At 41.0% G+C, this 25784-nt stretch overlaps 2 protein-coding genes across 4 annotated transcripts; one reads left to right on the forward strand and one right to left on the reverse strand.

Annotated features, from left to right (window-relative positions):
• Nucleotides 1-2588: 2588 nt before the first annotated feature.
• On the reverse strand, nt 2589-14926 carry nexn (nexilin (F actin binding protein)). Of its 3 annotated transcripts, XM_034230060.1 has the most exons (14): nt 13550-13698; nt 10998-11515; nt 10663-10860; nt 9320-9404; nt 9086-9234; nt 7007-7207; nt 6740-6913; nt 6328-6516; nt 5476-5667; nt 4763-4957; nt 4409-4630; nt 4064-4252; nt 3586-3949; nt 2589-3443 (listed from the first exon to the last, which is right to left on the reverse strand). In XM_034230060.1, exons 2-14 carry the CDS (start codon nt 11469-11471, stop codon nt 3430-3432), a joined length of 2646 nt encoding a protein of 881 aa, XP_034085951.1. In that variant the 5' UTR covers nt 11472-11515; nt 13550-13698; the 3' UTR covers nt 2589-3429. The 3 variants fall into 3 exon arrangements, with proteins under 3 accessions (XP_034085951.1, XP_034085950.1, XP_034085948.1); XM_034230059.1 differs by lacking the exons at nt 2589-3443; nt 13550-13698 and adding an exon at nt 14726-14926 and having other exon boundaries at nt 3566-3949; XM_034230057.1 differs by lacking the exon at nt 2589-3443 and having other exon boundaries at nt 3566-3949.
• Nucleotides 14927-18220: 3294 nt separating this feature from the next.
• Nucleotides 18221-25761, forward strand: tab3 (TGF-beta activated kinase 1 (MAP3K7) binding protein 3). Its single transcript, XM_034229842.1, is given in 8 exon segments — nt 18221-18424; nt 19121-19292; nt 19471-20328; nt 20330-20729; nt 21057-21217; nt 21584-21677; nt 24308-24391; nt 24857-25761. Coding segments are annotated over 7 exon segments (1848 nt in total). The 5' UTR covers nt 18221-18424; nt 19121-19190; the 3' UTR covers nt 25006-25761.
• Nucleotides 25762-25784: the final 23 nt, after the last annotated feature.

The raw sequence follows: 25784 nt of genomic DNA on the forward strand, positions 1-25784 counted from the left end.
GGAGGGTGTAAACAGCAAACTTTGGAACAAACTCCCCTCTCTCCGGCAGAAACAGGAAATGCCAGAACTTTTCGTAAACAACGGTTTCAAATCAGCATCTCTTGGATGAAAAATAATAAAAATTAAACTCCAAAAATATTTTTTGTTAACATATTTTTGTTATAAGATCTGATGTTTATAAGCTGCTTAGTTTTTGCAAACACTTTTACAGTTTTCTAGACTAAACATGAGTAAATTATCCTAAATTGGAAAACAATACGAGTTAACCATGAAGTTGTTAACATCTTTATGTCAATATAAAATGTGTCCATCATGTTGTGCAGTTTACAGTAAATATTTTCACGGAACTATTTATAAACAGCGTTTTTCTTGACGGACACACACAGCGTTGGGTCCGGTCAGGTGGAACAGCAGGTGAAGTCAGGTGCGATGCAGACTCGCTGTTGGAGGGCTTGATAACCCACTCCCCCTCCCCCAAGTTACACTTGTTGGTTTGGAACGGCACTTAATGTGGCGGACCCTCCACGCAAACGGGCGAACGGAGGGGTAGTATGTAGGGGTAGGGTGTAGGAGGTGGTTTGGAATTGGGCCTGACTCTCGTTATAAGTGGTGCATGTGCAGTCCGCACCTCTTCAATGCAACAGATAGGAGCAGCTCGGGGCGCACCAAACCGCGCCCAAAGCAGCTGTTGACACCTCCAACAACTAGGGGGCAGCAGGAGCGCCAGAGTGAGTGATTGACGTTTGAATGAGGGAGAGTTAGACGGAGACGGAGTGTAAACAAAACTAGATAGCGAATACGGAGAGGGAAAATGATGTTTAATCACTTAAAGGTGGGGTAATTTCGTAATTTCGGAGAAACCAGCTCGAGTGCGCTAGAATTTGAAAATACACAACCGGAGAAAATCTGCCCCTTCCTTCAGACTTCCTCACAGAGCCCCTCTTCCAACACACACGAACGCGCACATGACCAATGAGGGCACGAGATAAATTTGTGCCCAGATGGAAGGCTGACAGGCAGGTAGGCCATCCAGTTATTTTAGCCGGGCCGGCTCAGATGATTGGTCGTGCTTTTTACAGCGCCACGGCTTCCACAGATGAATTTTTTTAATAGATTTTCTGTCAAAGCCCTTAAGATATTCATTGCTATCGGGATGTTAAGAGCATTCCATGGAATATAACAAAAAGTGTATCTCGAGCCGGTTTCTCAAACTTACCTACCCCACCTTTAAAGAAACACCCTTTGAGAGGAGGACACTGGAGGGAAAGCTGAAAGTAATGGCGCGTTTCCACTGCAGCGGGTAGCTCCGTTTAAGCGTCCTCAAGCGGCCAGGCCGGTTTTTGGTGGCGTTTCCATATAGCCTAGTACCGGCCAGCGGGTACTTGTTCCCTCTTTTTCCGGCCTCATAAAATCGTGGTTCCCTCAGACCAGGGCCAGGGCTGAACTAGTGACGTCAACACTCTCGACTGCTGATTGGTCAGAGAAAATCGTCACAAGATCGCGCGCGAGTTCATCCCTAGCGTCGCATATCTAGAAGCAAGCTTGCAGCATTTTTATAAACAGCATTTTGTAAACGGATGAGCTACAAAAATGGCTACGTCTAATAAGAAAAGCACACCGTGGTCGACCGAGGAGGTGACGACGTTCCTACATCTCATTGGGGATGATCAAATCCAGCGGGAGCTCGACGGAACAACTCGAAATGTGAACAAAAACAAAGCCGATCGCCCCGCCTACACTGCGTTGCTACCCCAGGTCCTAAACTGTAATGGAAATGCGCCACGGCCTGGGCCGGCCAGCGAGGCAGCCCTCAGAGCGAGGACGCTTAGGGACGCTTAAACGGGGCTACCCCGCTGCAGTGGAAACGCGCCATAAAAGAGCTCAGACCTGATCAGCCTGACATAGGCAGGAGTTAAGGACAGAGGAAGGCAGTATACGTGCTCTTTTTCAAGGAGCTGGTTTAGCAAGAAGGTCCAATGAGGGCTACAGGATAGGGATCAGTAAGCATAATAAGGAGGTTGACAAAAACAGGCACTAAAATAATAGACTGTATCAAGTGCTGCGTGTCTTTTGAGCTAGCCCTGTGTTATAATATGACTGTTGAGTAAAACGGAATACGGAATATGATCTCACAATTGGCAGTAATGCTGCCAATTATAGTAGATGAATCTACTAATTTTGACTATACAAAGTGAGGAAAATGTGAATTCCAGTTATTTATATATTTAAAGTTATTATTGTTTTCTTTTTACAGTTTTATATTTGTGTTTTTAATTTTTTTTTACTTTTATGTATGAAACACAACACCAAGTCACATTCCTCGTACATGTCAATTTACCTGGTAATAAACCGGTTTCTGATTCTGATAATATGCATAAACAAATAAATACTGTACATCCCAGTTGCATCATATGACATTCAATTTCAATTTTGGCCACTTATAAGATCTAGAAAATTAAAATAATTGATACTTGGGTTATACTCACTTTAATACTTTAAGTAAGAAAAATATACAACAATGCAGGCATTAGGTACTAGTACTTATCCAAGTCTTCCCCATGCGATAGGAAAAGACACCACAAACAATCTGATATTTTTGTTCATTTTATTAAAACATTTGAATTAATATTAAATGACAAATATTCAGGCTAGCATATTCATTTTTCATTATCAAACCATAAAACGGTTACCTACTGTCAAGCACAACTGATTTATGACAACTGTTTCAAGATTCAACTCGATTCAGACTCAAAAAGAAAAAGGGGTTGTTGCATGAAAAATCAAGATATACATTTTTTTTTTTTAAGATGTTGCAATTTAAAAACATTCAAACTGGACCTAAATAGTTTAAACACATATCAGGATGAACACGAGTTCTCATTGGTTTGTTTCAGCAATATCATTGTCGGTAGACCCATCACTGGGGTTTTCCATGTGTCCACTAATATGACAGAGTACAGAAAACATATTAGTTTTGATGAAGTTGTAGTAGAACACCCAAGCCAAATTACTTTTACTGATATTCCCATACCTTGTCCTTTAAGGACACAAGAACATCTTACTTTTTACATTTCAATGCCTCAACACAATGTTTGCATGGATGTTCTATAAAGTGTGATATTTACAATACTATGATACTTTAATTCCTGGATCTTATAAATATTGTAAGGGCCTCCCAGCAAAGATAACCCTTGACATGGGAACAAGAATCGTGTCGGTTTTTGGCACAAGTATCATCCTACTCTACAGGGAGTGCAGCTTTACAAACGTAAACAACATGTCGCTTTTTTTGTGTTGTGTATCCCTCCCTTAGGAATGCCAAGCATACTGCTATTTCCTTCCCTCTGCTGTTTGACCGTACTATGAGGGACAAAGTTTTACAAAAGGAGTGAGAGACAACAGGGAAAGTTTCCAGAACATGGAAGGGCATCAGTAGTCATAAGCTGCAAAAAAGAAACAGAAGAGCAGTTATCCACACCTGTCCGAGTTCACGGAAGAGGAGCATGCGATCCACTTTATAGAAAGAAGTTGAAATCCAGATAGCAGGTTTCATGCAGGCATGCAGTCACACCAAGGTGGTCTTACTTTCTATTGTGAGGATGCAGGTACTTGCTGCTGTGCCTCTGCTGTTCACAGCCTTGCACATGTACTCTCCCTCGTCCTCAGGGAAGGTCTCGGGCAGGTACAGGCAGGACGTCTCTCCTCTCTCTATATACTGATAGTCCTCACAGTCCTGGAGCACCTCTCCCTCAAACCACCAGGTCACCTCCGGCTTGGGCTCCCCGGTGATCTTGACGCTGAACCGAACCGGCTCCGAGTCCACCACTGATTGGTTTTTAAGGGGCTTTTTAAACCATGGAGCCCCCGATCTGGCGTGATCCTCTTCATCTTCATAAGCTGCAGAGCCATTAATTATGCTGCCCTCCTCCTCCACATCATCCTCCTTCTTCTGAAAACAGAAAAACAACGTTGTCAGGGTCAAGGCAACATCAATGAAACTCTTGCTTTGTTTTCATGCATGACAAAATCATTTTGCATAAATTCATTAAGTTTCCAAGATTACTTTTTGGAGTGCAGCATCGATCTCTTGCTGCTCAAACTGCATCCTCTGCAGCTTCTGCTCCTCTATCCTCCTCTTCTCCTCATCCTCTCTGGCTTTGGCCATTTGTTGAAATCTAGCCTTCATATCCACTTTCTGTTTGAATGGTGACTCATCGACCTTCACTGCAGATGTTTCTCCTCCTTCATCCTCCTGAAAACAGTTATCAAATGTTATACTGAAAATATCCCCCATTGATATAAAAAAATAATAATTAGGGACAACACTTTTTTTTAATTCTATAACAAATAAGACTCCAAATGTTGTTAGTGGCTTCTTGACTTATTGTCCCATCCCTGTATCTCTTACCTCCTGGAACCTCTCAGTTTCTCTCTCTTTTATTTCTTCATCAACAGCCTTCCTCCGTGCTCTCTCCATGTCAATCTTTTTCTGAATGTCCTCTTCAGTCAGCTGTTTGATCTTCTCAAATTTGGACTTGAGGTTCTTGGCCTGGATGGAGCCAGTCCTCTTGAGCTTGGTTAATTCTTGATACTCTTTGCTTACAACATCTGAGCTCTCGTTCACTTCGTCCTGTGAGACGGAAGGTAATTTATTTAAGAATGCGGTTACATTCGTGGTTGCAGAAAGATTTTAAAGTCAACAATAAGTGGTTGACAACATTTTACAGCGGTCTGCATTCATTTACATCTGTTCCGAACTGACCTTGCCCATCTCTTGTCTGAGTTGTTCGAATTCCTGCTTCTCCTGCTCCATTTTCCTTTTGCGTTCATCTGCCTTGCGCCTCCTCTCAGCTTCCTCCTTCCCCTTCAGTAGCTCTTCAAAGTTCATCTCCAGTTTTCCAGGGTGCAGTGCTTCCTGAGATTCATTCTTCACCATCCCTTCTTCCTCATCCAGTACCTATACACATACAAGTACACACAAAGGAATATATTTCTGAATGGGAGCGAAGTAACTGCATTAAGTTGTATGTTCGTGACGGAGCAAAACAACAAACACATGTTTAAATACTTGCCCAATAATTAATAATGCCAAAAGATCCAGCAAGCACAGGAGCCACTCTTATTGATGCACATAACATTTGAAAAAACATGTATCCAAAAACAAAATATGGGTATACAATTCGAACCCATGATCAGAACAATATTCACCTTCATCCTCATCCAGAATCCAATCATAAATCACATTTAGACCATCAGTGAGAACAGTGAAAATAGGGGATAGCGTGATGTAGACCACAATTGTTCAAAGCTGCTATATATTTATAATGACATGCATAACATGCATTAAGTGTATATTACTATTTTCAAAGACAGTTCATCCGCTTAGCAGCAGCAAATTCAGTCGCAGCATGGGCACCAGAAACTACCTTTTACTGTTAATCATTAGTTTTAAAAAATCACACTGTTTTTGCTTACCATACTCTTACGGGCCTCAGCGAAGAGCCTCTTTTCGTCTTCCAGTCTCTTCTTGGCATCCTCCTCGGCTTTCTTCTGATCTCCTTCTCTTCTCTGGCGTTTCAGATCCTCAAAACTGGCGCAAATCTTCCCGGGCTTACTGCCCTCCATGTTCACTAAGGCCATCAGCACCTCATCATCTTCATCTACGAGCTACAAGAGTGAGAGCACAGCAAGGTAAGCTTTTATTATTTTGGATAAGAAATGGCTTAAGGTGTGATAATCTTTTGCTAGTTTTAAGTACTCTTTCAAAATGAGGATCTGATTATTTCTCTCACAAAGATTGCACTTATAACCACTAGTTATAAAACAGCCTATAATGCACACAATTAAAACATTTCAAAAGCTCATTTGATTTGTTTCTTCACAATGCCACCAGCTCAGATTCAAGGAGGTTTCTGCTCCCGTCCAATACATCGTCTAATATAACCTGTTAAGGTAGTTGGTTTTAAAACTTTGGTTTAACTAGTAATCTTTAGAAATGACAGATGGAAGGTTTTGTCTTTATATTCAGCCAGGCTAACTGTTTCCCCCTGTTTCCAGTCTTTATGCTACGCTAAGTGTTCTGGCTGCTGCCATATATTTAGCTTACAATGTAAAAGTGTTATGAATCTTCTCATATTACTCAAAAAGCCAGTAGGTATTTTTGCCCTATTTGTGACAGTTCATTTAAAATGATATCCGATCTGGGGAACAGTTTTGTTTGGATGATATTACCATCAGATGTTTTCAAAATGGACTGTGTGGCAACTTTCATCATCTAAGACCTATTTCATTTTGAATTTTATATTTATCTCTGGGAAGCATACTGACCATGCTCTTCCTGGCTTCAGCGAAAGCTCTTCTCTCCTCTTCCATTCGTCTCTTGTACTCCTCCTCTGCTTTCTTGCGTTCTTCCTCTACTCTCTGCCTTTCTACTTCTTCAAAGCTCAACCTCAGTTTTCCAGGCCGGTGCTCCTCCTTGTCGTCCTGCGCTGCCTGAGTGTCCTCTCCATCTTCTCCCTGATAACAAGCAAACATGTAAAAGCATTTATATTAACAATTCATATCTAAAGATTTACTATAGGGTAAAACACATGCATATTTGGAAGTGTATGAGGTGTAAACCCACACTTGTCATCACAGAAATTATAATGTTTGATTATGCTGCTTGTTAGAATCTGGATACAAGGAACATGTACAGCTAAACATAGAAATAGCGATTATATTCAGTCGTTTTGTTTACCATTCCCAGCCTGGCCTCTTCGAAACCTTTCTTCTCATCTATCAGGCGGCGCTTGGCTTCCTCCTCGGCCGTCTTCTTCCTGTGCTCCTGCCTGTCCTTCTCCAGCTCCTCAAATGTCATCTTCAGCTTTCCAGGAACAACCTGCGCCCTCTCTGAAGGCTTCTCCTCTTCATCCTCAATCCCAATAAAAGTGAGTCTTTTTTAAAATGTGTTCCACAATCACTGAAGTTATTTTTATTTAAAAAGGGATATTGTTCATATTCCTACCTGTTCAACAACCGAGCACCGCTTGGCATCCCTGAAGGAGCGTTTGTTTTCATCGTAACGTTTTTTCTTCTCTTCCTCTGCCTTCTTTGTTATTTCCTCCTCTCGATTCTTCTCCATGTCTTCAAAGTTGGTCTTGATTCTGCCCGGAGGTCGAGATACCTTCCCTGGAACCACTCGTACCAGGATTGAGTCATCTCCTTCCTAAAAGGTGTTTGATAATGTGGGAATATCTGAGTTATTACCAAAGCACAGTAAGTAAGTCACACACACAAGTTTCACATTTGCCAGTTTATGTGAATGATTAAAAATAGTAATTGGAAAGAGTTTAGTTTAGAGTAGTGGAAAGCTACTAAGAAATTGAATTGATGTCCTTGTACTTGAATATTTCCATTTTAATGTATGCTACTACTCCTTCAAAATTAATAAGCAAAAGGAGTACTACTTTTTATGTAAATGTTGCTGATAATGCTTCTACTTAAGTAGGGATTTAAATGCATGACAAACAGTTGCTTACTTGTTATAGAGTTTCTTTGACATATGGATACTTAATGGATCAGATTACCTTTTCAAAAAACACATTCAGGTCAATCTCAGTGCTTACACACACAGGCTGGGAGTTAAAGCATGTGGGTGGGTAGATGGGTAAAGCAGTAGGTCAGGGTGTGGGTGTCAGTCTAAGATAGCAGGGTCTAATTTAGTCACAGTAAGGAGGTCTAGAGCTACTTTGGTCACTGGGAGGTGTGGGAAACAGTTGCCAGTCATTTACTGTCTACACCCGACAACACTGCTGTTCCAGTTGTTTCTAGAACATAAAGTCAGTGCTTCCTTAAACAGGATCATTTTAATCATGAGACATAACCCATTACTACATCACACTAATGCAGAAACCTAAAGATTTGAGGTGTCATTTGCTGTGAATAACAGATATAAGAAATATTGCACAACAAGCTTTCTAGTTTGTAAACGAGTCACCCATAAAAAATAAGTTACGTTGACATTGGAGGAAACACTTCATTATTTTTTTTCTGCAGCATTACTAGGACCATAGCCAATTGCCCTAATCACTTCCAAAACCCTCAAAACGAAATCTCTAATTTCTTGGATTATTATAATTTATTCAAGTTAGCTTCTCAAATATATTTTCTGATAGTTTTATTGAAATGGAGCAGAACAAATCTTCTTAAAGTCAACAATTGTTTCTTTTAGGAGACCTGACTAAATCTGCTTCGTCTCCATTTCCCCCAATAATTGTTATATAGTCCTTTACAAAAAACATTCAAGTACATTAATACAAAATGACAGACCCATTGAAGCTTACATGTATTTCCCAACATGATGGTTTGAATGCTGTATCAAAATATTTTCCTGTCTGGGTAGAAATACTTCCTCTTGGTAAAGAAGACCAGCTCTAATAATGTCTAAACGTTTTTGGTTTAAATCCTGAAACTTCACCCAAAAACGGTGTCCTCAGTTAGTGCCTATGGCTCCTGCCATTACTGATGATGATTATAAAGACAGTGTAGTTCAAACATATTCAAAACAAAAAGCCAAATCAAATCTACAGTGTTACAACAGGTCTTTGCACAGCCCTTAAACGTATATAGCCTTATTATAGCTGTACTGGGTAGCATTAGAGCAAAGAAGTAGTCGGTGATTGCCTGTAATAGCCTTTCTGGCACAATGATATTACGTAACCATTCCAAGGAACCACACTGCCTAAAGGTATAGTAGTTAAGTAGTTAAGTCTTATCTGTTCTGGACTCATTGGAACTATTAATTTGAGCCACATCAAATCCTTTTCACTGCAAGACTTACACAGTAAGATATAATAATGAACATAATCCATTTGCCACAAGTTAGCATGCTGCTCATGTCAACATTGCTACTAATGTTTTAAGACCTATATCCGGGCTCCACCAACTGTTTAGATCTCAAGAGCTAAGTTAAAATAACTCATCTGAGTGGCAGCTGAGGATTACCTGAATCATTAAAAATACAAATACACTATTTTCTGTAAGGCAGTGTGAGATGCTGTCCAACTTCCCAGCAGGTCAAGGAATTCAGGCCAGGTCTACTCACCGCAGCTGCTTTCTTAGCCAGTTCTTTCTTTATTTTGGCTTTTTCTATGTTGTCCTGGGCTTCCCTCTTATTCCTCTCTCCTTCCATCCTCTTCTTTTCTTCCTCTTGTCTTTGTTTTTCCATGACTGCAAACTTCCCCTTCACACTACCTGAGGATTACACAGCACAACACAATCCTTCAGCTTCTTCTTCCTCCTTAATTCCTCCCTGATTATCCTTCCCTTTCTGTCTTACCTGTGATTTTGGGGACGTAGGATTTTTCTACCTTTACTGGCTTCACCTCCTCTTCCTCATCACTGGAAGCGAGCAGTTCTTTTATCTGTGGGCGGATCAGATGAAGAGTTGTGGAACGTTACGGTTTAGCTGGGATCATCTGTTTTGCAACCTCAGGAGCCATGCTGGTCCCAGCAAGAAGAAGAGCCTAATCCCTGCTAATAACCGCGTCATGTGACCTGCAGGTTGGCCTCTGATTGGTCCTTGGTGTTGTTGCACCAGCAGGAGATGAGCGCAGGAGCCCAAGCCAGACCAGCTATGGCACATTTGTACACAGGAAGGTTTTTCTGTCTGGTAATCCACTCGTAACACCAGATCACTGTTTGTTTCACCACAGTCGATCTTAGACTAACTGTCTTTACCTAGAATTAATCTCTGAAATTCGACTTTCATTTTCCCACATGCTTCCCAATCTCTAAAATATTTCCTAATGAATTTCTGTTTATTCTGATGACATTTAAAAAACTACTATTACTTAAAATAAAAAATACATTGTGTATCATTTTAGACCGGAGTTTCACATTTTTTTTTTTTTAATATAATTTACAAATCTTTCTATTGTTTAACGAATAGTCCATACAATGCCAGATTATAGTCAGATCTTTAAATGTTGTGCTTTGTTCAACCAGCAGTCCAAACTCAAAAATATAAAGCTGTCAATTAACGAAAGAAACAGGGAAAAGCCATTACATTTGAGAACCTGACACTAGATATATGATGTTTTCTATTTAATTGTCCCTGAAGAGGTAATAAAGAAAAAGGAGCAAAATTGGGACGGCAGAACTTTACGCATCATCCTCTCTTGCCATAACCTGCAGCCTACATTACCCACAATGCAACTTGACACATCTTAGTCCACTTAGAAAAGTTCCCTTTCAGTTTGTGTCTTTCGACAATGTGATTCATCAACTGATTGTTTCAGTTCTTATTTACCAATGCTTTTACCGTTTCGCCCCTTTTGTTATGTGTAACATTGGGGAAGTTAATTAACTTAAAATGAATGTCAACCAGCTTAACGATGTGGCACGACATGCATTTAGAATTGGGCAGAATCAGTCCTTTAGTAGTTGTTGTGCACATTATTAGGGATACATTAAAATAAAATATTATATTACCTTTTTGAAGTCAAGCACAAATCAAAGTTGAATAAACATGACACCGTAATTATGAATTGGTTAATTATATGAAACAGTGTGTGATGTATCAGTACGTTCTCACTCAAACTGGCAGCCTTGTCACCCCGTCATGCCTCATCATGCCATGCAGGTCACGGTTGGAGGTTAGTGGGGTTATCTGTCTTTGACCTGCTGCTTCCTGACGCTCCACGCTCTCTCCTTGACGTATTGATCCTTCCTCTTCTGCTGCTCGTCCTTGTTCCTCTTCCTGCTGCGCTCCTCCCTGGCCTTCTGCATGGCCTCAAATTTGCCCGTGACTTCCCCCTTTTCTTTGTTAGGGTTCGGCACATAGGTTCTTGCCACAGGCTTTCTGGATCGGAGGAGTCTCTGTGATTTATCAGTTGAGAGGAAAGATACAATTACTTGTGCTGCAGGGGTAAATCTGTGTGAAAGGTAATACCTATATATGACAATAATCACATCATTAAAAATGAATCTTAATGATTCCTAAACTCCTCCCTCACCTGTTTTTTAAGTGCCAGTTCAGAAGTAACTTGGTCTTCATTTGTGTCAGACTCTTCACCCTCCTTCGTCTTTGTGTCCTGTTTTACTCCATTGACAGCTTCTGAACTTTCCTCCTTCTCCTCAGCTGTGTTGTTTTCGTTGTGATCCACACCATTTATATGTGTCTTATCTGTCTCATTTATTTCTTCATCATTCATGTTGTCATGCTCTTTTTCTTCTGTGAGCGATGTCTCCTCATTTTTCTCCTCGGATGCGTCATCTTCATCACCCACCGCGTCTTTATCAACTACCACGTCTTCATCACCCACCGCGTCTTTATCAACCATCGCTTCTTCATCAACCACCACGTCATCTTCCTCATGTGTTGTATCAGCTTCCTTGTTTTCTGCATCGCTCATGTTGAGTTCACTTTCATTTGTGACATCATCCATGTCGTGGCCTTCCACAGCCGCGAACTGCGCCACCTCAGTCATGTTTTACCACAAGGACAAGTTGACAAACACTGTTCAAATGTTACCTGCAGGGCAGAAAAAGAGAGTGAATGCACAAAACCTTATGTACAAGTGATTCATTGGCAATCTGCTCTACACAATTGTTTCTCAGAAATATCAATATTATCAGATTTCAGTCTTCTTAAATACCTTTTTTATGCACTTTGCAAAAATACAAAAAAATACAACAAAAACTTCAAATGTAAAATATGCTGGCTAATAAACCCTACTTTGCGCTTATTATTTCATTGCGGATATACCAAGAGCATTCATTGGCTTCCACCTAAATTAGTACTCAGTGACTTCATTTTTGCACCATTCAAGATGGAAGAAAGGATGGCAGAAAATATATTCTTTCATTTAAAAATGTGTGACAACTTTATTGATTCAATTGCTCATTTTGAACGTTTTGCAGTGATCCATATTATTTTTGTCAAGTTAACCTTTTTAGCTCTACACGTTTTTATTTTTATTTTATTGAGACTGCTTAGGTTGTTTACAGCCATAAGTAGGTTTTACAGCCATTTTAAAGGCCAGAACTTACTTTCAAATTAATTTATAGTTCTGTAATATTATTTTCCAAGTGCCTGAATTTAAATGTGCACCAGGCACTTATTGACTACAAAGTTAGGGGCAAAGAAAGCTGCTCCACTTCCCAGTATGTTGAGAAAGAGTGCGATAGAAGCTTGACCTCTATTTATAGCCCACTTTTGGGTCCAGGACATGTGATCATGGCTATTTCTGAAGAGTGATAGTCAGTTGGACAGAGCTCAAGGTGGCACCCACATGTCGCCCCACAGACCCTCGATAAACGGCCAGACAAAGAGACAACTGGATGAACCAGAGCTGTTTGGGCCGTTAGTCATCAACACTAAAAACTGTTTCCATTCATCTGTGTCCTCAAATACCTTTTGTATTAATGTATGACGATGATAGTGTGTCATGATTTGAGTCTTGAATGGAGTATAAGTGGAAGTATAGAATGATGTGCCTTGGTTTGGCTAATTTCCCATATCACGTTGATTTTTTTCATTTCTAACTCAACATTGAAGTGGGACCACTGTGTGTGATCAACTTAAAAAGTCCACCCCATTGTGACTCAAAAGTCTTCTAACAAGCTTTACAACATTATTTCGAATAGTAATATCACGTTACTTTCATTTAGGTTAAGCACAGAGGCAAGAAGTGCATGTGTATTGTTTCACCAATGGGACAGAGTTTTTAGAATGAGCATGACAGTATAAATGCAAATGTGTATCTAAACCAGTACATCTAATTTCATAGTCCTCATTTGCTAAATGTTCAGTTTGAAAGGTTTCTTATTAATCGTGGTAATGTTTAGCTGCTCTGATCTCCTAATCCCAGCAGTAAGAAGAAAGTAAATGTTGAGAGACTGATGGAAACAAAAAACAAAATCAGTTTCAGATTCTCACCTGCCATTTTCAAACTGCTTGTGCACACATTTCCGACTCAGACGGTATGAATGAGATTGGGATTATCAGAACATATTTTATGTCTATGTTAGTTATGTCTATCTACAAAAACATATATAAACCAAAACAAAAATAGGCTGTCTCATAAATCTTTTGTTCCAATATTTGACTGACACAATGTCACATAAATCAACACTAAACTTCAAGAAAATCCAGGTAAAGGACACACTTTATGGTATGGGGGGTGATGTTCTATTCCTGTACTCAGCTGGCACAGTGTACATTTGAGCCAGACAATAGTTTGAGAAATATTCAGTCAGAGTAATGTGTTAACTTATTATAGCTAAACCTGTTTATCAGATGCATTTATTGTCTGTTTATGAATGCCTGATCACATATTGTGGACATGAGTTGTAACTGTTTCTAAACTAACACACACATGTTGATTGACAACAAGAGCAGAGGCTACCTGATGTATCTGACTTCATTAGGATGTAGTCTGATGATCCATTAAAAAGACACTTTTTTAATTGACTAATATCTTTGACCTTGCTCATCATGATGAACAGATTATTTTATCGTTTTCAAACCATGTTTTTATTACATTTGTAAAACATGGGAGTTTACCTCTTTAGATTGCTGTCGTCCTCCTGTGTTTGAATGTTCCTTGAAATCCTTTGTGTCGATATAAACCACACGAAGTAAAAACGCAGGACAATCCGAGATGCGACCACCGCGTGCACACACTCCACTGGCTGCTGTCAGCGTGTCCGCGAGCAGTTTCCATAAAAGTACCGTCACTTTCTACCGGATCCTGCATGCCGCACACGCCTGCTGGAAGTTTCAGCTGTTGCCTCGTGAACGCGCACACACACACGGCCTGGTCCATATCATTTCAGTCACTCGCAGCTGCATAAATACTGTGAATAATCGACTTTGAAAATCTCTAGCAATCTTGTACGAAGAATGATCGGTCCTGTTATTGTGTTTGAATGGTTAATTTATCGTATAGAATCACTGAATGTTATCCAGGTTGCTGGTAAATGAGTTTATAATGTATTGAGACTGTTTATTTTTCTGTGATATTGCTTTAATATTTTCATAATGCAGATTTTGAAAGTGTGTTTGTAAGTGTAAACTATGAAAACAATTACGGCTCAGAATATTTACAGTGATCACAATACTTCCATTGGTTTGTTGAGTTCCAAGAGATTCATTTAGAATGATAGTTTTGTGTAAGTCACATCGGTTGTTTATAATTGACCTACCATGCTTCCGTTAATCATTTCCCTGTCCCATTTCCTTTTTTATATGTATGTTTCAAATATGTTTTTTATAAGTGTGTGTCTGATTTATTTTTCATTTTAATAAAATCTGAAGGCTGAAGACTTTTCTTTTTGCCGCTGCTTTTAATTGAACTATTCATATCACTGTAACTTTTATATACTTGTTTATATCTTTTTTAATGTTTATTTTATTATATTTGCTTTTTAATACTGTTTTTAAATGCCAATTTCTTAATGTCTTTCATTTTTGTAAAGCACTTTGAATTGCCTTGTGTTGAAAGGTGCATTATAAATAAACTTGCCTTGCCATACAAAATCTCATTCTACGAGGAAGGTATTACCAAGAAAATACATTCTGAATTGTCTGGCTCAAGAGAAACTGGACACTCTTCTCGTCAGGTCTCTTTGGGATGCAATCTAAATGCAGACAGACATTATCATTATGTTGGCCTGAGCCAAAATGCCCAACTTATCAGTTAAGAGGGAGACCTGCTTGACCTTTGTTTTTCCCACCTACCTTAGATGTTGCTGTCACTTTGCTATGCAAGGACGGTTGGAGCTCACAATGTTGTCATGCACAGCTGCATGACCATTTTTTTATATTGGCCCATCTAGTCATCCAGAGCAAATCCATATAGGCCCCCAGCATTATTCAGAGTTATGATGGTTAAGTCTTCACTTGAACTAAGATGAGAAAGCAGTTCTCTAAAACAGGGTGGATGTAAATAGAAAGTCTGCAGCAGACACATTTTGCCTGCTCTAATGGCTCCGTGCACAGCTGCTGACTCACTGGCCAAAAGGCTGCATGCAGAAAACCCACCAAGTACATCCATGGTAAAGTCCCCATTCAAGTATTCAAGGAATGTTATAGAGATGTATTTGAGAAGTGGCACACCTCCGCTCTGATCAGGTTGTCAGATACTTTTCATCACTGCCTAAATAATAATTTGCTTTATATTTAAAACCTTGTTTTGCACAATGTATTACATGATTTGTTTAAGAATGGTTAAATGGTTAAAGGTAAATGTCAGTGAGGGTTACAAATGTCAGAAATGCTCACTATGTTCAGTTGGAGGTGGTGAGGCTTTGGGAAACCCCCCCAACAAGAGGGCCGAAGCTTTGGCTAATACTGTGCTGTGAAATCTGAGAGCCAGAGCAGGATTGGAAGAGAAAGAAATGGGAAAGATTTGGGATTCATTTGTTGAAATAACTTGAAGACAGCTGCTATTCATCACTTGCAAAAAGTTACACATCCTTATGCACACAATTCAACAAATCTGAACAAAATAAATAGACCTCCAGCCAACGTATGTGTAAGGTAGCGTGAACTTCTAATTTATGTTGTTGTATTTGACATGTGTTTGACTCTTTGATTTCTAATAATCCTTAACAAAGCCTTTTGAAAGTTAAATATGAACATTAAACATGAAATTGGTTTACCTATCTGCACCGTATGGACTTGTGATTGTTTTGAAGGGCTCGTTCCCCCCTGTCATCTGTACACTTCCTGCTCAGATTAAGGCATGTATTGTGTGGGGGGGTCTGTTCTCTGAACTCTCGGGTTAAAGGGGCTCCGTCCTCCTCTGTTCTGAGTCCTGCGGGGCATCAGGGACAACAAGGGGCGGCTTTAAATAGCACCACAGTTGTGGCGACTTATCAAGGACAGCTAACCTGAGTCAGACCGGGCCTCAGCTGCTGCAGCTCTGCCCTGACACCCCTATAAATGTTTTTTGTGGTGGTACAGCCCACCCCCCCTGATGAAAACTCGGTAGAGTGGCTCAGCTGGTCAAAACTGTACCATGTGCTGGTGGTCGCTGGACACATAATGCCATCTGTCTGCACCTCTATTGAACAGTCTCAGCTTCAAAAGTAAATATCAGACTGCATTACCAAAGAGACTTGACTTCATTCACTTTAATCAATTACACTGCACATACACATATTCATCAAGTGGAATCCTGCCTGATGCAATAAAAACTATTTCTTATTAACGTCTAAATCTGATCTCACCCAGTTAATTCAACTATTGTATCTATATGATCACTCAGTATTTGTATGCATACAATCACAACGTTTTTAGCCGTTTCTCTCTTAAACTTCACAAGCAATGAATACATTTGAGAATTTCAGAGCTTTGACTATAACAAGAAAATAACAGCAACCCCTATACAGAACAGGTGCCCTGTAGAAAGAGCACACCACACTCTTAACAAGTCACTTTAAAGGCACACAGTGAGAGAAAATACCTTTTTGTCTTCAAACGTTTAAAGTTTGATTACATAACAAATATATAATTTGGTCTGAAATGGTCTAATGCCTTGTGTCTTTCCTATGTGTGCAGTATTCAAAATCCTAATGTCAGCCCTCTCAGCTAACAGGCATTGGCATAGGCGAGACATACTTTTGAATTAGTGGCTTAATGACAACCCAGAGAGACTGTTAACAGCAGCGTTATCCATGAATGACCACAATCTCTAAATAAAGATTGCTATATACTGTAATTGTGCAGCACTCAACTGTTGGTCACATGCACTGGCATTACATAATTAAGACTTTCATGTTACTGTCCTTGCCTTAATCTGCAGAAATCATGTGGGAAAATGCGTATTTGCCCTCTCGACTGTTAAACAAATTGAATCATAGTGTACATTTTTCTTTAGAGACACCCTTTTAAGTTCCTTCCTGTTATTGTCTTAAGTGTGAGTGTTTGTGCAGGATTAAATGATCTCTCACTGCCCTCTAGTGAAAACACAGACAAGTGCCTCTGACGACAAAATCCTGACTTTGCTGTTGCAGCATTTCATTATGTGCTTGTAGATCTCTTTGTTAACAACCACATGTTGTGTACTAGTTAATCTCTTATTAATACACATTCCATATATTATAGTTAACTCTCTCTCTCTTTTGTTTTTATTAAAGTAGCCTGAACAACTGAATGGGTAATAAGATAAATAGATATTTACCACATGGCTACATCCTCTCTGTTCATTTGATCACATTACAGTGTGGTCAGTGCATGTCAGCGTGCCACAAACTAGTATCAAGTCATGCAAAAATGAATTTAGATCAGGTGACTGATCCCTTCTCATGCAGACTGTAGAGTCACACAAGCATGTCAAATATGACATGATATTATTAGAGATACACACACGCACTCGCACACACACACACATACACACACACACACACACCACACACACACACACACACACACACACACACACACACACACACACACACACACACACACACACACCACACACACACACACACACTTCTTTCAGGATTAAGTAATTGAGAGCTCATCCTCCTTTTTGAGAATAATGGTAAGTGGTTCTCCCACAAACATATGATGACCTTTTTTGGATTAGTATTCTGAAAATCAAACTGCCCAACAGTATACAAAGGAGTATCACAATGCTAAACATGAAGCAATAATAGTATTCCAAAAGCATTTAGTAAAACAACATTTGACTGTATAACACTTTTACTGAACCAACGTTTTAATTGCATGATTTTTAATTATAGTAAAGCTTTTGAGTATGATGGCTTAATTTCAGGTCAATAATAATAGTTTATGATATGGCTGAATAAAGTTTGTTGGATTAATTCATATTTGCAGGAATCATTTCTCTCTGGAGGAAAACATCTCTTAGCTTATAAGAGGAACAACCTAAACATTTAATGTATAATTAATTAATAAGTATTACATAATAATAATAATAATAATAATAAAAGGTCTAGCAGACATTTTCTTCCGCATTCTCCAACACTGATCATCTTCATATGTGTTAAACATATGTACAATGGGAATTGGCATAGGCAGAATAGATTTAAGAGTTCCAGTTTGTGGAAACACTTCAAATCTATAGGAATTGAGCTTTTTTCGAGGAAACATGTGTTGCTTTGAAGTAGAAAATAGTACAAGGTTTAAGTTCTGCCACATTATCATCAGAGACGCACTGCTTGCAGACATGCGCAGTAGCGGCAGCGTCGATCCAGCCGATTTGAACAACTTCCTGGTCCGGGAAATCTGACATTATCGCGATAGATAGACAGCAGCCCAGCGGCAGCGGCCTGACGTTGGAATGTGAAACTATAAGTTGTTTTGTCAAAACAAATTATTGACAAATCTTGGCGTAACATTGCAGAAACATCACAGCTCTCCACAGGACTCAGCTATGGTCCGAGACATGAAGGAGACTCCTAACACATGGTGAGTTTTTATATAGCATTCAGTGGCTAACGCTCGCTGCCTTTAGCATGGTTAGCTAGATAATCCATCAACACCCAGGCTTGTGACAGCTGACCAGCCAACAGCACCAAGCTAAGGTTAGCATTAGCAATGTTAGCTGGCAGGCAGTGAAATATATGAATTATCTCGTTTAAACAGGTGACTTGTTTCGGGGAGTGTGCTGCTGGCTTAGTGGCGGGTAACATCGGACAATGTCACTGGATTGTTGATTTCCTGTCGTAGCCACACTGCACACAGGTGCGGTTGTTTGTTTGAGTGGTGCACGGAAGCTAACAGATACTGATAACTAGCCTGCTAGCTAGCACTGGTATGTCGTCGTTGCTCGGTGCAACAGTATGGTTAAACAAACAACAACAGACTGACAGGCACCTTGCTAGCTATCATGTGCTGATTTGAACGAGTGACAGTGACACCGGCGTGTTTTCTCTGTGTTCGTGTGTTTGAATCGGGTTGTTTCACCTCTCTTCGTGGGTATTTCTGTTTCAGGTGGACATGCCCACTAAAACAACTCAGTTTATGTGTTCGCTGTAATTACTGCTGACACATTTGGGTGTGTGACAAGCATTTGGCAGGCCAACAGTGCTGATGGGATTATTGGCTCCCACGACATTTGAGTTCTGTCTTCAGTTTTGTTTTTAATCATTTCTATACATTCAGGAGATGAGCGGAGATCGGTTGTTTCAGCGTTTGCAGCTCTGGGCTCGTTGACTCTCTGTGCTGGCTCAGGATGGCGCAGGGAGGCTCTCAGCTGGACTACCACATCCTGCAGGACCTCAAGCAGCGTTTCCCAGAGATCCCAGAGGGGGTAGTGTCACAGTGCCTGCTGCAGGTAAACACACAATTGCACACCTTTTTCATGCACATGCTCAGAAAAAGCTATTTGGACATTTATGTTGTCCGTAGAACAATATCTTCCTGTGTTTGCACTAATAATAGTATACCTTATGATGTTTCCTTATGACTGATCTGCACTGCATAACTGACATTGTTCACTGTTGCCTTCTCAGAACAACAATAACCTGGATCTTTGCTGCCACCTGCTGGCTCAGGAGAGTAACAGATACCTGTATGGAGAGTTCCATCACAGTCCAGATGAGGGCCTACTGAATCGAAATCACATGCTGCACATTAGCCCTGGATACCCGGGCTCAGATGCAAGCAACACAAATGGAGGGGCAGCAGGAGTAGGGCGCTCTCTTGTGCACAGCACCAGTGACAGTCACATCGAACCGCAGCGACCCAGCTACCCTGAGCCACTGTCAGCCCCCGCCACTATGGCCCCTTCCCCAGGATACAATCCCTTCTTCATGAACGATCAAAGCCGTTCGGCTAGCACTCCCACTCCTCCGCCCACAATGCAGGGCATGTCTCCCACATACACCCCTGTCCCACGCTACACTATGAACCCGATAACAGTCACAATTCCTCAAAGTATACCCAATATCCCACAGGCCCTGCAGATCCCCCCTGGGCACTATTGTAACAACAACAATGCCACCCTGTATATCCGACCCTCACCCTCCCAGAGCCCACAGCCGGCCCCCTGGTCCTCGTCGGGGGCGCCAGTGTATCAGCATCAGCAGTCTCCCTATAGTACTCCCACATACGGCTCACCTTACAGCTCCCCTCAGCATCAAGTCCAGCCCCAACAACAGCCCCATCCGCAACCCCAGCACCAGCAATATGTCTTCCTCCCCATTAGCTCCCCAACCGTTCCCAGCATGCCCTTTCATCACCAGCAACATTCCCAGCAACAGCAAGCGGTATATAGGCCCTACCACACAAAAACCCCCCTCAAGAACCAGATAGAGATTACCATGGAGGGGCCGCGACCTCGCAGCAACTCACCTGTGCACACCCCCCACCCCCCAGGGAGCACATTACATGGCCACCAGCCCCTCGCCCAGCTCCCCTTCAAGGGGCATCACTATGATTGGACCTTCAGGCCAAGCAGCCTTCCATCCTGGGATGTACCTACAGCATCAAGGCCCTGCAAGACCCCGGCCTGCCTCCTCTCCTCAGCCAGGCCAGTCTGCATACACCTTCAAAATCCAAGTGTCCCCAGGGGGCCAGCCCCAGAGGCCGCTCAGCTCGCCTCCTGTTGCCGAAGCAGAGTCTCTTCTCAACATAGTAGACCAAGGGGAGCACAACGCTGCCCCTGCACCCATCCTGCCCATCTCCGCTCTGCCAGGCAACATAGTCAGTCAGTTTCAGCACATGCCCCGACGTTCAAGCTCAGGCTCCGATGACTATGCCTACACACAAGGTAAGGGTTTCCTGTTTGTCTTACTATCCGTTGCGCTGCAAGTGTTTGACCTTCTGCCAGTGTTTACATTGGATGTGCTTTTGGACCTCTGTGGAAGTCAACATGCGAGTTAGCCAACAATTTGTCAGTGTTGCTGCCTTTTTCGTGGTTTTTTTCACAAGATGTGTTTACTAGTTTATTCAGCCCTTGTATATCAATGTGAGGGTTGCTTTTATTTTCACATGGAGTATTTACAATGCCCTTAAGTGAGAAAAAAGGTTTTATATGAAATATATTTTTTATTATTTTCCAATTTCAAGAATGTTGTGTTTGTTGTGTGTCCCCCAGCTCTCCTCCTCCACCAACGTGCCAGGATGGAGCGTCTAATGAAGGAGCTGCTCATGGAGAAGCAGAAACTAGAAAACCTGAAGGCCGATGTCAACAACATGGAATATGACACGCTTCAAAGGCGCTTTCGAAGAGTCAACTCCACCAGTCTTATACCCAGAGTGAGTCTTATTCAACACAAACCTTTTGGTGCTATTTGACATGATCACATAAGATAAGGTGCAACAAGAGGCTGGGAAACTATAATTAGTTCAGTATTTGGAATATTTTAGACTGGACTAAGTCATGTGTGTTTTTTAAAAGGCAGAATTAGAATAAAAAATCAAGCTTTACTTGCCATTTAAAAACGTCATTTAAGGTGAAGAAAAGTCCAGAGAAATTGCCATACCAATCATACAAACTAATGTTCGAAACAATTTCCTACGAGTAAGACAAAGTTCGAAAGGAGAGATGGGGAATATTTGCTTATTTTTTACTCCCCAAATGTATTCTAATTGAACTGGGTTGTGTGTTTTCGCCGGCTGCAGCCTGAAGAGATGACTCGGTTGCGGAGTCTGAACAGAAAACTTCAGATTGATATCGACTGTTCCCTGAAGGAGACGGATCTACTGCAGTCTAGAGGTATACATACACACACGCACGCACACAAATGCACATTGCGACATAAGTCTTTGAAGTGTGTCCCTGATTCATTTGAAGCATTGATCTTGAAAGAGCCAAGCCCCGCAGCAGGCAGAGCTGGCTCTTAACTGATGGACGAGGCTCCATCACACTGCACAGTGCACACTGATGCAAAAATGACCAGTCTGTGACAGGACCTGGGCCAATGCAAGGTTGACCCTTATTGGGTTCATGCACAGTGTTCGGTACGTGGTCATTGTTGATTGTGTAATTGATAACGGCATTGCCCTGATATTAACCACAGTGTGTGGAAACATATTTACAAGAAGTGTTGTTTTTGGAAGCTGAAACAGTCAAACTGGCAGCAGGTTGAAGACTGTCACGAGTTTACTTAAAACCAGCCCAGTGCCCATGAACATTTGGATGGTGGTGTGCCTGAAAACTCGCAGAGCATTGTTCCACTTTGTTTCAGTGTTCACAAAGCCTTTTAGCAAACACTGGCTGATATGTCATGCAAGTTGTTTTGGCTTTCTTTCTGCCACTCTTCCATAAAGCTGTAAATGATGAAGCACCCGGGCAGCAGTTGTTATGTAAACAATGGTTCTTCTCTGAGCATCTGAATGCTGACTTCCTTCACCGTTGCCCCTCTCACACTGGGTATTATGAATGGCCTGCTCTGTCAATGTAGAACGTGCAGGAAAAAAGCTGCCGCAAAATAATTGGATTTGCTGGACAACCCTTCAGTCTCAACCTATGTATTTTGGATGCATTGTATTTTTATTTTTATTTCTAAACACTATAAGCTAAGCATGTTTATGTGATCAGTGGCAGAGAATAAATGCAAGCTTAAAGTTAGTATCCTAAAAGTTACACAGGTGTACACAGCTGTGTTTACCTTTTTCTGTTATTTACAGAGATTTCTTTTTTTTTGTTACTTTTGGTATTTGACATTTGAGTCTTCGGCCGGTTTTATTTATTGGGGGAAAAAATCTATTTAATAATAATATTGGGAGGGATGAAATAATATGTGTAGTGTGGAATGAATGGATGGTGTTGTAGGCCTTTTGTGGAAATTATGTTAAAAGTGTAATTTGTGCGAGTGATCTTTGCGTACCTTTTTGAGCTCAGCTTCACAAAGCAGTTCATTGAACTTCAGAACTTTCCTTGCAGAAAATTCCTTCCAGTTGCAAAAATAAATCAGTTAATCACTTTAACTGCAAGCCTGGAGCCGTTAGGCCTATATATATTTTTGATGCTGCTAAAACTATGCATCCAAGCAGACAATTAAATAGTTTGTTAAAAATGTTGCGATTAATCTGATTTGGACAAAGCACCCAATTGGCTTTTTAAAAAATCCAAGACTCGTGCACTTAAAGTCTTATTGGTGCCAAAACAATGCACCTGGTTTATAATACTATGAGAGTATTTTTGATCTCTTGAAAGTCAAAACAGCAACATTCATTTAACCAAACCAATGCTCAAGGGAGCATTACGACTACACTGTTGTTCATGTGCCAAATGAGTCTAAGACAGTGGTTCCCAACCTTTTTTCCCAAGAGGCCCCCCCAAATGACCCCCCCCCCCCCCCCACACACACACACACACACACACACACACACACACACACACACACACACAAGGGGCAACAGCAGTAATTAAAGTTTAAAAGTCTCAAAAATGCTACAACTACTGTCACAAACTGGATGAATGTGAAGTATTTTGTTAAAGGAGGATGCAAGCGTAATTAAGGAGCACTATTGGAGTGACTTTGATGGTTATTGGACTCAGGATTAATTCATTTGGATTCCCGCTGTATGAAGACTACGCAAGTGGAAACAATTCACAAAGGGATTAAACTGTTTAAAACACATGCTCAAAGTAAGCCGATGTGTTTATGTGGATTCAAAAGTCGTAAATAATCTTCAAAATGGAGGAGACCGATCTGATCGGAGCAACTGTGACAAATAATCCAACTGAAACCGGCATGGACAATGACTATGTTTTTAAAACTGCGCTTATCCAGAAATGCCTGGTTTGGACACTTTACGGGCAGAAGAAACATTTCTATTAAAAAAAGAATTATACATTTCTGTCTTTATGCCTTTATTAGCTACTAACTTGAATTGTTGTTCAAATTAATTAATCAATTATTTTTTATATTTTATTGTAATGTAGAGACGAGGCTTTTAATGACAATCATGTATTGCTTTACAATTATATGTAAAAAAAAAGTCTAAATATGATATTTGGCCTCAAATCATCTGAGGCCTGGCGCCCCCCCTGCGATCTTTGGCGCCCCAAGGGGGGAGCGCCCCCCAGGCTGGGAACCACTGGTCTAAGAGGAGGTCAGTGCATGCATTTGGTTGACTAACAAAGTACTAGCCAGGTGATGTTTCATGACGTTTCTGTGGAAATTGAGATGGATTTAACTTTTGCTTTTCCCTGCATCTTTTTTTTTTTTTTTTGTATTCCTCTTTGTTGCAATGAATAAGGATGATGTTACCATCTGTCTGAACACGGCAGTCAGGCAGGAGTTTCAAGAGAAAAGCTGTAGACCAGTTGGACGCATTAGACCTCTGCTCAGGATGGACACTTCCTAACAAACTTCTGTTTCTGGTTTTCCTCCACAGAAAAGTTTGATCCAAAAGCAATGAACAACTTTTATGACCACATTCAGCCCGGTCCTATTGTGCCGCCCAAACCTGGAAAGAAAGGTGAGACATTTCAATTTTTCACAACATAAGAGTGAGTCATGAGAGTTTTTCAATGGGATTTGTAAAGAAGGGAAGAAAAAATAGGTCTGTAAATTGATCATAAGTTAACCTGTTGCTAAGGAACAGATTTGAGTTTCTATGCGTGACCAGTTGGGTCATTGCTCACTAACAGTATTTGTCCCCTTTGTCTTGCAGTACATTCAAGATTTGAAACATTTTATTTGAAAAACCGAGACAAAAACCTGAAATGACTTTTTGGTCTCCAGAAATGTGTTGCCATGGAAACGAGACTAGAAACCTTGCCATTAAGTGAATTCTTACTCTGTCAACATCTATACAGACAGTGACAGCCATGGTTAATTTCCCGCCCTAAGTTGACGACTCTTACATTTTTGGGTTATTCATTTTATCACATTTATAAACACCCTTTTTAATATATGGCCTCTCCTATGTTTTTGTTTGAAGGAGAGCCGGGCCCAAAGCCGGTGCCGGTGCCGGGGCCCCAGAGGGACGAGGACTTCGAAGGAGCCCATTGGAACTGTGAAAGCTGCACCTTTCTCAACCACCCCGCCCTCAACCGCTGTGAACAGTGCGAGATGCCGCGCTACACCTGAGCTTAGCGCTGTACTGCCCACCCCCGCCCTATCCCCTGCCGAACATTGGATAGTATATCCCCACCCCTCTGTCTAGAGGTCTTTCCCTGTCAATCAATATACAAGCCCCTCTTACCTGCTGAGGAAGAGCCACTTTCCCTCTGTGCCCACTTGTCCTGCTCTCATCTACTACTCCTGTGCACTTTGACCCTTTATTTCCATTGGAGGATGATGATTCTTATTCAGGGCAGTTGGAGCCTCTTATCATGGAAAATGTGTAAAAAGAGGGACTGGAACGCAGCAACTCCGGCAGTTTGTGGGTCGGGGCTTCGGAAAGGTCAAAGGGAATGAGGGTTGAGAAGGAGGAGCCAGCGGTTTACATAGAGAACATTCCATGCAGAAAGAGTGACTGCCCCGTTTACACAACTGCGTCCATTCCTGAACTCAACATGGAGGCACTTCCACTTTAATCTAGGACTCTGACAGTGGAACAATGAAAGCAATGCTATACACATTCTGAGTAATGCGAAATGTAGACTGTACACTGTATCCGGCTCTGTATTAGAGCTAATTTCACTGAAAGAAGAACACTAAAGACATTTGCATAAAAGTATGTCCCTGGTACTTCTATGCATATTATGCCACCCTGTATTACGTGTTCAGAAGATGTTGATTTCCTGTGCAAATGCCTCAACTTGCTGTACTTAATAAAGGAGCTGATTCTATGTGACTTGACCATGCACAGCTGGCATGTCGGCATAGTTTTTTTTAATAATTTCCAGATGCTCCTTTTTCCTCAC

Source organism: Gymnodraco acuticeps, unplaced genomic scaffold (assembly GCF_902827175.1).
Source record: "Gymnodraco acuticeps unplaced genomic scaffold, fGymAcu1.1, whole genome shotgun sequence".
Classification (NCBI taxonomy): domain Eukaryota; kingdom Metazoa; phylum Chordata; class Actinopteri; order Perciformes; family Bathydraconidae; genus Gymnodraco; species Gymnodraco acuticeps.

Excerpts from the sequence above, each read along its gene's own strand:
- nexn (XM_034230059.1), bottom strand. The coding sequence starts at position 11,471 with ATGACTGAGGTGGCGCAGTTCGCGGCTGTGGAAGGCCACGACATGGAT. Across the intron at positions 4,958-5,475 it reads CTGAGGCCCGTAAGAGTATG|GTACTGGATGAGGAAGAAGG; the intron begins GTAAGCAAAAAC and ends GTATGTGTATAG. Across the intron at positions 3,950-4,063 it reads TCGATGCTGCACTCCAAAAA|AAGAAGGAGGATGATGTGGA; the intron begins GTAATCTTGGAA and ends TTCTGTTTTCAG.